Consider the following 12,783-nt stretch of genomic DNA (forward strand, 5'->3'; position numbering starts at 1 on the left):
AAACTTGTGGAGTGACATATTTTTGAAAAATCTGTATGGATCAAGCCCTACGGTCTCACCCGTTCTGAAAATTTCAGCTAAATCGGTTCAGCCATTTTGGCTATCGTGTTCCGGAAGGACATGATGGTTCCATAAGAACTGACTTAGGCTAAAAAGGCAACAATTTTGCAGAGCCTTGTAAGATGGCATTATTCTGAGAGCAGGACTCGTAATGAACGATGTGCATATAATTTTGTGATTTATTTTTGGTATATAAACCATTACAAAACACGAACTTAATAAACTCGGAAAATTTTTCCTATTTTAATTTATATTGCTACGATTAGTTTTACGACAGTTATCGCAAGACGGACAGACGGACATAACGGGTACATAAGCCCTGATTCAGGCTAAAAACCTATATTTAGTTAAAATTTTCACCAATGCATAATACGCATTGTTTATTTGACAAAAAACAGGCGTAAAGTGCATTAGTAAAATGTATTTGGTACAATAAAATTCTATGCAAAATGGTCGGTTTGACCGATAACAGCGAGCTTGACTCGGGCTGCACACTGGAGATTTCAAGTTCAATCTTCGAAATAGTACCCTCGAAATTTTTAGCTTAAAAAATCAAGCTAAAAATTACGATGATTTCATCTTTAAGAATTAAGTCTCTATGTCTGCCCGTTCAAAAGTTATTAAAGGTCAAAGTAGTTGGTGTATTTGTAAGGGACTTTTACACCAACTATTTTAAAAATAATTATTTTATTTGTAACTCGACCATTTGTCGTAACCGTTAAGGGTAACTAGGCACTAAAAGTCAAGCAATCGTGGTTGACAACAATCCGAAAATGCATCCAAATTTCCGAACCCAGCAGATCTTGCTGAAAGTGTGGAGAAAGTTGAGACGACACACATCTCGTCTCGTCTCGTCAGACCAGCCATCGTGGGGTTTGAGTGGCAAAAGTCATCAGCAGTAACTGAATCGACAAAATAACAACAATAATTCCGCTTCTGCCCCCGTCGTCAGCATAGAAGTTTCGTCATATTGGGTCGACTATATTTGCCCATTGTCGACATTTTCTTCAAATTTGCAGTGTCATTCTCTCCCAGAACGTTCATAGGACGAGCGGACAAAACCTTTCGTGTGTGTGAGGTGAGGTCCACTAACAAAACACTTTCCTAATATATAAATCGAGAAGTTTCACCATTCTTTATTTATTTGTAGTTCACAGTTGGCAGTGAGTTAGTCGTCTCTACCTCGAGCAGCATTCTTTCATTAAACACTGGTAAGAGGAGAGTTATCATAGAAGAGTTATCATAGCCCGCATTGTACCATTATTAATTTATTGAACGTGTACAGGTTTGTATAATTTTTCCAGAAAAAAAAATACTCGTCAACAAAATGAAGGTGACTGTGACGAGCTTGGATGATAATATATTCACACTGGAGGTGAACGAGGATTTGGAGTTGGAAAACTTTCAAGCATTTTGTGAAGTTGAGTCCGGAATTCCTTCGCTTGAAATACTTATCGTATTTAATGGAGTTCCTCTAACCGATGGAGCTAAAACTCTAAAAGTAAATGTCATATTATATGATACAAAGAATTTGAAGTTGTCTTGATTTGTATGTTGATCGTTTTCTTTCTCAGGAATATGGAATAAAAGACGGGGACATGGTAGTTCTTCAGCATCATCGACAACAAAATTCCGCAAGTACTTTGGGCTCGGGGTCAACTCCTGGATTTGGATTTTCATTGCCGCAACAGAACTCACAATCACAATTGCCTCGATTCGACTTTAGGTGTTTAGATGTTAAAATAATAATTTGATATAAATCTTAGAATATGAATTTATATTTTATTTTGCTTAATTTAATTTTTAGTGGAATTCAGGTGCCAGGGCGTGGCGGAGCGGGTGCATCAGGATTTTCTGGAGGAGGAGCAGCACCCAGGGACGAATCAAGCCCAGCCTATATTAGGGACACCTTGTTAAATGATCCTGAACAATTGGCTATCGTTAAACAAAATAATCCAGCGTTGGCAGACGCATTACTTAGTGGAGACTTTGGTATAGTTACATATTGACTATATAGTTATGAATAATTATTTTATTTTGGCACTATGTTCCAATATGATGAAAAGTAAATATGATATACTCAATGTGATGAAATACTTTGATTGTAGAAAAATTTTCCAATATGATCAAAGAGCTTCAACGACAAAGGAAGCAACGAGAGGAGCAGCGACTCCGGCTACTCTCTGCCAACCCATTTGATCTAGAAGCTCAAAAACTGATTGCCGAAGAAATTAAACAAAAGAATATCGAAGCAAATATGGAAGCCGCTATGGAATATAATCCAGAAAGTTTTGCAACTGTGGTAATGTTATATATTGATTGCAAAGTTAATGGGCATCCCATTAAGGCTTTCGTTGATTCAGGTTTGTAACAATATCACTATCTTTACTCACCATTTGTAATTTTTTAAGAATGCCATGATTTTTGGTGTATTGAAACAATTTCAGGAGCACAGACCACTATTATGTCCACAGCATGTGCAGAACGGTGCCACATTATGAGACTGGTGGATACTAGATTTTCAGGAATTGCCACAGGTGTAGGTACTCAAAGGATTCTTGGGCGCATTCACATGTGTCAAATCCAAATAGAAGGCTCTTTCCTGACATCTTCCTTTTCCATTTTGGCGGATCAGAAGATGGACATGCTGCTTGGGCTCGACATGCTCAAACGACATCAAGTATATTTGACATATATATGCTAAATAATAATATTGCCGAAAAAATGAAATTTAGGTTAAGTTTATTATTAACTACATTAATTATATTTGTTTGACAGTGCACCATTGATCTCAAACGAAACATGCTAGTTCTTGGAACGTGTGGTACTGGTGAGTAATGACCTCCTTTGAACTCTGTCGCATCTTTTCCCATTTCGCCCCATCATCATTCTCATCAGTCATCATTTCAGTCTTAGAGAGCGCACATCACCTGTTATTGCTCTCGGAGAATTTAATCATTTGAAATAGTTAATTAATAAAAATAACTAGTGACACAATGTCAAACCAGAGAAAGTTAACTTCGCTCTTTTCTCCCCTCGAGCCAATGAATTCAAACTCTGTTGTTCCTTCATCATCATCTGAAATTGTAGAGGTGAGTTTTTTTAAATACAATGTTTGAAAGTAAGTATTGTTAATACTTTTTTCATGAAAATGTGTTCAGTTGGATAATGAAGATATTGAAGAGGCCATCCCTCCCAAAAGACGACTCATTTTTAAGGATGGAAAGAATATAGTCAAGTACGTTGTCCCCGACGGGGTGAAAGCGGTGGAGTTGGCTAGTGGAGAAAAGATTAAATTAGCCGAGTTGATTATTTCCGGTTAGTTTAATCTCTTTTTTCACACTTTCGTTATGTAAATATGAGTGAAATTTGTTTTTTTGTCACAGAATCGCCAGATAATTCACAGGAGGATGAGAATTGGCTACCACCTAAAGGAGCGATGCTTGCTGTGTTCTACGCCATAAAGTCTCACTTGGAGTACAACGGAAAGGACTCCGCGATGGACTCTAGTCCTCAATTTTTGAAACTCATGAAGTCGCTTCCTATTGATGGCACATCAACTTTAAAGACCAAGGGGAAAAATGCTACACCAATCAAAATAAACGACAACGAAGTCTTCATCAAGTGGGTGGGTGGGACTATTTGGTTTAATGAGCAGAACGCAGCCAAAAGAAGTAAATGGCATGGTTTGAAAAAAAAGTGTAGAACTTCTTCGTGTTGGACCTTTGCCTCTGTAAGTTAAAATTCATCACTCCCATAACTATGTTAATTATAATAATTATTATGTAGGACGTCGTTAACGCAATGTGCGTTAAGCACTTAATCAGGCCACGAGAGTTGTTACTTATTTGGGACAAACTGAACGAAACCACCACTATTGCTATGCTCCATCCGGACTTCAAAGTATTGACTTTAACCGACAAATGGGTGAACAAATACTTGAAATCCAAGAATGTTGACAAAAGGGAAGTGTGGCTAACCAAGTATTCAGCGTCCACAGAAGAGTACAAGTTCGCTATTCTGAAATCGTGGCGGAGTGTAGATTCTACTCAAATATATCATAATTACTCGGTTAGTGTTTTGATTTGAACACATACATATATATTTTTATGCCAATATTAATATTTTGTCTGTTTAGATCGCCCTGGGTATTCTTGTGCTACTTCACAATATGAAAGTGAACGGTGAAAGTCACAAGATTAATTACTGTACGAGACTGATTCATTTTCATGAAGCCGATTGGGGCAAGGTTCTAAAAATTCTCAATCTGAACGGTGTCTCTTTCCGGATTGGTGAGAAAGACGAATCGATTGACCACAAAAAGTGTCCTCTACTCCCTCCTGGCAAAAAATTCTCGAAACTCCAACCCCATACGTACCAAGGGTGGGATAAAAATGGAGGCTATTATGATGGCCTGTCATGTGCAAAGAAGAAAGTTTTTAAGGGCAATGGCTCAAAATGTCACAAAATAACAAAAACAACTATGAGAGGAGTGAAAGACGAGGATATCGTCAACGTGTATCAACTGCCAGCAGAGACCCCATTCGAGTTTGATGATGATGAGGAGGAGAATGAAGATTTGAATGAGGAGGAGGATGAAGATTTGAATGACGAGGAGGATGAAGATTTGAATGACGAGGAGGATGAGGAAGAAGACATGTGGTCGGAACAGAAGAGACGAGCAAAACACGCCGAGTGTATAGGTTTTTTGGCCACAATGATTGCGACAATGATGGGTGTGGAACGGGATGGTTTTGTGATCCACCCAATGACTAAAATTTTGCCTTTCTTTAACACTGTTTTTGATTTGGATATTTTACTCGGCATTTTTAAGTTCAAAACTCAGTGTTCTCTCGAGATAGTTCAGGATAAGATGTTGGAAATGGTGGATGGAAAGTTGAATGTAATTTGGTGTGATTAGATATTATAGATATGTCTGTTCGATTTGTTTATTACACTGTTGAGTAATTTTAATAAAAACTGAAATATATACGTATGTACTAAGTAAGTGAGCAATCCTACTTGATTTGCATGAACAAAATATATAAAAAAGCGTATTTGTTTAAGAAAAGTAATTTGCAGACGTGTTTCCTTTAGTCGCAGCCTCACCTAAGCATGTTTTTAAAAATCTTTTCTTGTTTTTTACAGAGACCCCATTTTTATCAGAGAACGAACTTCCTGAATCTGCGCGGCTGTCATTTACAAAGTCTGATGGTACTGTGGAAAACGAACGAGCAATGGATGAGCTAGGCGGTGAGGAAATTGGACTAGCCAAAGCGATTGAAGAAAGTGTACGAGAGCAGAAAAAGAGTAAATAATTGTTTAATGAAATTCTATTACAGCTTCTTCACCTTTTATCCCTGCTCACTCTGACCACCCTCACCCTCATCCTTCCAAGAAATCCAGAAAACATTAAGAGACCTCAGACGTTAGATCCTGCCTTCTTCCTGCTATTCTCACATCGATAGACCTTTCATACCCTATTCACCCTGACAAGTAGCACTCACTATGTTACAAATTGTCGGTATTCAAATTTTAGTGATCTTTTGTTGCAATTTTATACCTGAAATACAGAAATTATTACATACTCTCATTTGCCAATGAAACCTAGTGCTAAATAAAAGCACTCGCACGATGCTGTATTATTTTCTTGTTTAATCATCTTGAGCTGCTTTCATAACATATGTTTTAGATATGCTTAAAACCTGCTTATTTTTTATTTTATTCAAATCATGGAGGGTGGTATTATTTTTTGTTCAGACAACCCAAGCTCTTCTAATCCTTCCTCCATATCTACCCAAGCAGTCGATGAGGCGAAGATACAAAAAATTATGAAAATGGGATTTCCAAGAGACCAGGTAATAAACCACATAATAAATCAATATTTATGCAAAAAAATACGACATGGTACAAATGGATTTTTGTTTGCATTTTTTAAGGTGATTACAGAACTCCAAAGATCCAACGGAGATGAAACTGCTGCTGCCGCTGCGTTATTTGCAAAGTCGTTCAAGTTTTAATCGTTTTATCGTGTTGAGTTGTAATATTGACATGTACTTGTAATTACATCTTTTGGACACGTGACAAGTTTACATGGTATTTATATATGTCATCTTTAATGCGTGTCTACATATGTGTACTTATATATAAGTAAGGCCTTGATATATATGTATATATAGATATATATATGAAAATCCCTCTGTAATTTGACAAACATTTCTTGTCAGTTCTTCTGTCAATTGTGGGCAAGAAATGTACATACAGATAAACCTGACATTACAATTCAATTTTGAAACGATTTTCTCAAGTCAGATTCTCAATTTGGCGCATGTGAGCTAACGACCTACTTTCATGAGGTTAGCGTGGTCTCTCTCTCTCTCTCTTCATCTCCCTGCTCCCAACAAAGTCTTACAACAACGTGGAAAATAGTATGAAAGAACTCGTTCTCGAGGTAGGAGAAAGTAGAAATCCAGTTAGTTGTATCTGGCTGCTATTAAATTGTTTGTCTAATCAACTTTTATAACCATCCATTCATATCAATTGTGTTAAAACCATATATTACTATCCTAAAAAACACAAAGTGTATTTTACCTTTATATTTACTCAAGAAAATCGTTGATGTGAAGTGAAACTTTCACTTTACACATACACTGGATCGATCTATAATAAGGGGCAGGGTAAGACATTGTATTTTCTACATGGAATTTCTGCATAATATATCCGAAATACGACCACTCGAACAATAAGTCTTCTTACCAATGATATTTTGTCACTGTCACTGTACAATTTTACAATTTATTACCGGTAATCTATTTTACATGATTAGGTGATAAAAGGCACACACTTATTATATATAAATGTCCATCAAACCAGAGTATTCTTCAGGAATAAAGCAATAAATATTCATATACTTTCATGTATCTAATATGAGTGTCTGATTTGAAATAATATTTTAAATGTCGCTTTACTTATTTAGCATGGATATGATGTAGATTCATTCATTATGAAAAGTTGTCATCTATCTCACGTTAGTCACTATAAATACTTTGACGTTGTTTGTCTTGGGCCGGATAATTGAAGACGATTGTAGAGATAAATATCGACAAAGGCAGTTTATCTTGTGGTATCTTCTTCCAAGAAGAAAGCTTATTTCGGTAGTAGTATACATGCACCTTTCACCACCACCTCCATGTGTAATATTGCATTATGTTTCATGTGTACCCAGACCAGGTCACAAATTTCTGTTTATATGGCCGTACATACTTTTAACCAATGAAAATCCAGGTTCAATCAGACATTCGTGTATTATGCAAAACAAGCTGATGATGGATGGCGGAAGAGTAGTTGAAGGAAGAAAGAAAGCACCTGTCAATGGTCGGCAGCGGATATTAGATTGAATCAAATTACTCACAAAATAACAATTCTAATCCATCCAACCTAGTCGTCGTCGTCGACGACGGATATTATTCCTTCGCAGTTTTTCCTTCATCGTGATGATGATGATGATGGACATGTATGTTACGAAGAAAAGTTACGATACCCTTCGTCCAGAAAGCAGTTTTACTTCTTTTGTTTGTTCTCGCGTCATTACATTACATTTTCTATTCCATAATGCAATGTCACTTTCGGAGAAAAGGTTGGTTGGGTTTGAGACTACTACAGACAGACTGATATGCGCATAAATGTATGTGAATAGGTATAACTTATGCGTCGTACTGAAATATAGCTTTTGGATTTCGTTGGGGTATAATAATAATGCCGTACAAAGAGAAAGCACATGAAATCATTCGTATTTCTTCTCTAGTTTTTTTCAACTGGAACTTTAATAATGAATTCTGTAAAAATTATTTCCAAGTGACAACTCCAGATGTTTCCCTTCGCTTCGGTAGTCTGGCATGCCGGATGGACAAACTTTCTCTGGAGTGAAACGGCTGTGTCCATCACATTTATACATATACGTACATCGGGTATGGGAACAATCTTCTTGATGCTCGTGTTGGAGGTAATTGAGCAGAAGGTCAATACAATGACCTGACCCGGATACGTTTGTTCACCGAATTTCGAGTACATGCACATCAAAAATGTTTGACGTGTCGAGCAAGAAAGTAATGATGGCGTAGATAAATATAAGTGATTATGTTATGTACAGTTATGTGGTTGGTCTGTATTTGACGCAAATAATGTGCTCTCGAAATGTCTTCCGATTCGGGCTAAATATCCCCATCGTTTTGTTGACCTATACTTAAGTTCGGCTTATGGACTATATTATATCCTTGCAGAATACATATATAGCTTGTAAACTTGTTTCTCTTTTATGTATGCAAGGTTTTATTACACAAAGTTTGGAGTAATCTTACACAACAAGTCTTGCTTCAGGCATTGTATATGTACGGCCAGAATTGTTTGAAGCATTTTTCAAAAAGTTTTTCCAACTAATATCGCAACAGCAATTATTGAGGAAATATTCCAAGAAGCTCCATGTAACAGCGAACATTATTTGTAGGAACGGGCATTTTATAAACAAGCCATCATTGCACCATTTTATTCTGTCGAAATTCTGGATGTAAGCAATATTTGTCTTGAGCAGGGACCCAGTGACAGTTGTAGTAAATAGTTGGTTGGATAGGAGATGATGTACGTACGAGGAAAAGCATCAATACGACGCTGTGAGGGAGATGGGATTTTGTACCCGTCGTCGTGAGCCTGTGAGCTTGTTTTGTAGACGATGATCTGGTTTCCATCAACTTTGCAAATAGTATCAGAGAGAATATATCGTTTTCCTTTTAAATCACCGCAACCACCAACGACGACTCGCTTTTCTGTGGAGAAGATCGTCGTTGTAGAACCGTTATTTGAATAAGCCTTATATATATACGTATACCAGGCATGATGAAAATCTGTGATGATACTATTACCAGCGTGCAGTTAAGGGAATGGACTTTATGTCTCATCCATCATAATGTGCTCTTTGAGAAGTTGTTTACTTAATTATCTTATGGAGCATTAGAAGTTTAAGGTCTTTATTATTTCGTTAATTACATTTGTACAGGAATCTACGGTTTCTCGAAATGAATGTTGCTCAACGATGTCAAAGGCTTGTGGTGTGACAATTTCTCGTCTCGTTCTCTCTAAGGAATGACGATACTGCAATTTACCTAATGAAATGTATAGCCGTGTAATAATAGAAGAATGGAACAAGGAGACAAAAAATTCTATATGCAGCTTAGACCCTTTCTTTCTTTGGCGAACGAGTCAATACTCGCAATCGCAAAGGATTAATGTCAAAGTTGTCCAACAACATTCTTAATAACGCAATGTGAGTGAATTACGAATTACGTGACACGAATAGAATTCCATTTACTCAATTGCCAGGCGGCCTACCTTCAGTGGTTAAATAACATAATAATAGCATACGCACAAATAATCTGATATAATCTCAAGGTAGTTTTCTCTCTCGGTAAGAAAAGCGAAACTGAGGCGTGTAGAAGCCCTGCGTTTGAATTACTTATCTGACTATTATTGAAGAGATAGAAAGTTCAAACATGGAGCAATTACTAAATGTACATACATACATGTCAAATAATCTTGTGTAGTCTGAATTGAACTGATTACGAGACTAGTTTTTTAGCGTTGGTGAACACAAAGTCGTTCTTAATCAATATATATAATTATATACGAGACAAAAAATGTGTGTGACTTGATTTGTGTACACGAGGGTGATGATGGATTCGAGTCTAATGATTACTTTTGTCGTGCGTAGTGAAGATTCCTATCAGCCAAGATGATTTGACGAAATTGTTTTCACATTTTCGTATTTATACCACATTTCCGTGTTCATTGATCGATAGCGGAGATAAATGCTTGTCAACTGACGACAACATGTCAACCCTGTTCGTGGGGAAAATGATACATAATTCAAATGTCATGCAGCAAGAGTCGTGTCATCTTGTTGTCGATTACTTGTGTGTAATTGGTTTCCTCAATCGCTGCTTCCGATCTCAAGCTGATATCAGCAGATAAACGATATTTATTGTTTATCATCTCTGAAAGTGGATTGAAACCCACTTTCTATTAGACCCAGTCGATGTTTGTTTTCAGCAGAATTGTAACGTATGGAATATATGGGAAATATTTACGTTTTACAAAATTGAAACACATTGCATAACATCCCCAAGTTGATTTTCATAGTCAAATTAAGGGAAGTTCAGTTCAAGCAAGAATTAATGAGAGAGCTGTCAAATTCAGATGTTGATTGAAATATGAAATATATATTCACCTATTAGCTTAATGAATCTTCGTTACGGGCAAAAAGTTATTACTAGTTGGAAGTAGTTTTGTAACAAGAACGAAGAATGTACAAGCATAAGATTATTCATTAGTTAGCGAATAAAAAAACCTGGAAAACTTTTGCAGAATTTTAATATTAATAGTGCTGCTTACATCTGAATGTTCCTTTACCTGACAACGTAATAATTTGAACATCAACCTACGCTTCAAATTCTAGGTAATTGCTTCAACATTCTTATTAGTTCTGCGTGAAGTGTATCTAGCTTCAGTTCACACAGAAGAAAATAGTATGTAGCTGCACTTGAAGGCACGCGTTGGTGGCAAAATTAGATCCTTGTTTTTTGGCAGACAGCAATTTGTTAGCCGAAAACTTTCTTGTCTTGATTTGAGATTTAGTTGAGAGTTACATTATAAACAAGAAGCCACTAACCAACCAACCAACTTAAGAAATGGAGGTAACACCACTGCATACATATTATGGTTCCGTGAAGTGGTTTGGGAATTGGAAGTGGATAAGCAATCTTCTTCACCAAAAACAAACTCGCATTTCCACTTTCTTTCACTCAAGAAATTAAAGAGCGTGGTGGGCATGGCGTTGTCTGAAGCGAATACGTCTTACCAACCAACAAAAGCACGCGTAATGTAACATCCAAACTATTTTCTTTCTCCTCTAGGATGATGTACATAGTCTGTGCAATGTAATAAAATTGTACAAGCGGAGAAACTAACATGATCCCAAATCCTACACTTATTAGATTTTAAACAAAATGTAGTATGGTCAGAAAAATCAGGACTTAAACCGGGGCTCTAAACCAAAAACTAACAAAATGGCTACATATATATGTACGTACATAGTAAGTCCTTTTGTCGAGCTGGTCTCATTGATAAATTCAATCTCTGGTATAAGGTTTATCCTCTCAGTGGTTAATTTAATGTCTGTGTCTGTGTAGAAAATAAATGTTTGTCTTTCCTCCCTTCGCCTATAAGCTTTTAATGGATTTGATTTGGCTGAAAGTTATCACTTTCACACCATACACATAAACTAAACCAGTTCATTGGCTGGGAGGATGCTCGAACAGTGTCTCATTTCTGCAGGACTTTCTATTCCATCGTTCACCACTGAACCATGGAGTAGCACATCCCCCCAAATCGCTCATACATATCTGCCACTGAACTGAAAGAAATGCACAAAGTGGGGAGCTAATGCATATGTATTGATGTAGAGTTGGAGGCACAGATAAGCAATTATGGAATGAAAACTCTTAAAAATTACGATTCGTGAGTTTTAATCAATATCTGACAATCGTCACCATCACTGATTGCACAGGGTGCATATGGTTTACAAAAAATGCTACTATAATAATAATATGTAGTAATAGCGTAATAGGTTCACAACGTCTGTCATAGCATCAAACACATTTTCTTTTGTGTAATATCACTTGAAAGTGGTTTCTTTTACTCAAAAACCTTGGAGTTTGAACTGACGCTGTGGCTTTCACTGCATGGTGACGCAGAGGATTATCTAATTTGCTTTCCCCCGCATAAGAGAACATTGTTCATTCGGCCAAATTCTGACCTAACACAGCGGTGAGACAAGTCACACGTTAAAGCTAATAATAGATACGTCATCTCTTCTCTTCTTGTGAGACGAAATTTGTAAGGACATTATTTCATCAATTTCCCCAAGTGATGATAATAGAATAAAATCATTTTGAAATGGAAAATTTTAATTTCTGCACCCGCCTTCCTGCGTAAAATAATAACGTAATGTCAAGAAATCGAATAACTAGGAAAAAGTAAACAAATTAATCTTGTAAAGTTTTGTTTTTCTTCTTTTACACCGTGACATTAATGCTGATTCCATATTTTCCTTCATGACATGTGAAAGAAGCTGGGCGCATATATACATCTGTTCCGTCTTTCGTCATAACCGAGTTTCCAATTTTGCAACATGAGTGGGCGATGAGAAAAATTGGCTTTGACTTGCTCGGATTGTGCATTCTGTTTGGTTCTGCTTACTGACTGACGGGTTGAAGTTCAAACCTAGAGTAAAAGTTTGAGCGGACGTCCAAATGTGACAGATTTTTTTTTTTTTTAAATTTCACGTCGCACCAAAGAATAAACATTACATAACTTGATTCCAATGGAGTTTATCCAATGTAGATATGTAGCTTATTGTTTGCGACGGAGTTGATATTTAAATTTATGCATCTAAATGCATAATATACTTTCGCTTTGGTGCGATAAAATGAACAGGGGATCAACACTTATGTATTTATTTAGGAGAAAGTGTATATACTTGGACGTTTGAAAAGCTCTTGTAAAAGCAAGTTTGAGCCTGGCCTATTCATTTTGAGAGGACCAACCACCCCTCTCTTTCTCCTGAATACGTAGCTATATGGCTGTCTGGTATTTTGCCACCGTTCACGTCGGGTA

At 36.7% G+C, this 12,783-nt stretch overlaps 2 protein-coding genes across 4 annotated transcripts; both read left to right on the plus strand.

The window, feature by feature from the left end:
- Positions 1 to 926: 926 nt before the first annotated feature.
- On the plus strand, positions 927 to 6,985 carry LOC110846073 (protein DDI1 homolog 2). Of its 3 annotated transcripts, none has more exons than XR_004834496.1 (11): positions 927 to 1,138; positions 1,211 to 1,271; positions 1,365 to 1,561; positions 1,635 to 1,786; positions 1,868 to 2,052; positions 2,169 to 2,423; positions 2,508 to 2,740; positions 2,839 to 2,890; positions 5,209 to 5,313; positions 5,403 to 5,584; positions 5,821 to 5,918. XR_004834496.1 is itself a non-coding variant. In XM_035850333.1 (11 exons), the coding sequence occupies exons 3-11, from the start codon at positions 1,388 to 1,390 to the stop codon at positions 6,078 to 6,080; spliced, it is 1,392 nt and encodes a 463-aa protein (XP_035706226.1). In that variant the 5' UTR covers positions 936 to 1,138; positions 1,211 to 1,271; positions 1,346 to 1,387; the 3' UTR covers positions 6,081 to 6,985. The 3 variants fall into 3 exon arrangements, 2 of the variants coding, with proteins under 2 accessions (XP_035706226.1, XP_021948384.1); XM_035850333.1 differs by lacking the exon at positions 5,403 to 5,584 and adding an exon at positions 6,000 to 6,985 and having other exon boundaries at positions 936 to 1,138; positions 1,346 to 1,561; positions 5,209 to 5,370; XM_022092692.2 differs by lacking the exon at positions 5,403 to 5,584 and adding an exon at positions 6,000 to 6,985 and having other exon boundaries at positions 936 to 1,138; positions 5,209 to 5,370.
- Positions 2,974 to 5,056, plus strand: LOC110846072. Its single transcript, XM_022092691.2, has 5 exons — positions 2,974 to 3,152; positions 3,222 to 3,378; positions 3,447 to 3,793; positions 3,850 to 4,131; positions 4,199 to 5,056. Exons 1-5 carry the CDS (start codon positions 3,057 to 3,059, stop codon positions 4,979 to 4,981), a joined length of 1,665 nt encoding a protein of 554 aa, XP_021948383.1. The 5' UTR covers positions 2,974 to 3,056; the 3' UTR covers positions 4,982 to 5,056.
- Positions 6,986 to 12,783: the final 5,798 nt, after the last annotated feature.

This window comes from Folsomia candida, unplaced genomic scaffold, assembly GCF_002217175.1.
Source record: "Folsomia candida strain VU population unplaced genomic scaffold, ASM221717v1 Fcan01_Sc003, whole genome shotgun sequence".
Taxonomy (NCBI): domain Eukaryota; kingdom Metazoa; phylum Arthropoda; class Collembola; order Entomobryomorpha; family Isotomidae; genus Folsomia; species Folsomia candida.

Excerpts from the sequence above, each read along its gene's own strand:
- LOC110846073 (XM_035850333.1), top strand. The coding sequence starts at position 1,388 with ATGAAGGTGACTGTGACGAGCTTGGATGATAATATATTCACACTGGAG. Across the intron at positions 1,787-1,867 it reads TTGCCTCGATTCGACTTTAG|TGGAATTCAGGTGCCAGGGC; the intron begins GTGTTTAGATGT and ends TTTAATTTTTAG. Across the intron at positions 5,919-5,999 it reads TGGGATTTCCAAGAGACCAG|GTGATTACAGAACTCCAAAG; the intron begins GTAATAAACCAC and ends GCATTTTTTAAG.
- LOC110846072 (XM_022092691.2), top strand. The coding sequence starts at position 3,057 with ATGTCAAACCAGAGAAAGTTAACTTCGCTCTTTTCTCCCCTCGAGCCA. Across the intron at positions 3,153-3,221 it reads CATCATCTGAAATTGTAGAG|TTGGATAATGAAGATATTGA; the intron begins GTGAGTTTTTTT and ends AAATGTGTTCAG. Across the intron at positions 3,794-3,849 it reads CGTGTTGGACCTTTGCCTCT|GACGTCGTTAACGCAATGTG; the intron begins GTAAGTTAAAAT and ends ATTATTATGTAG.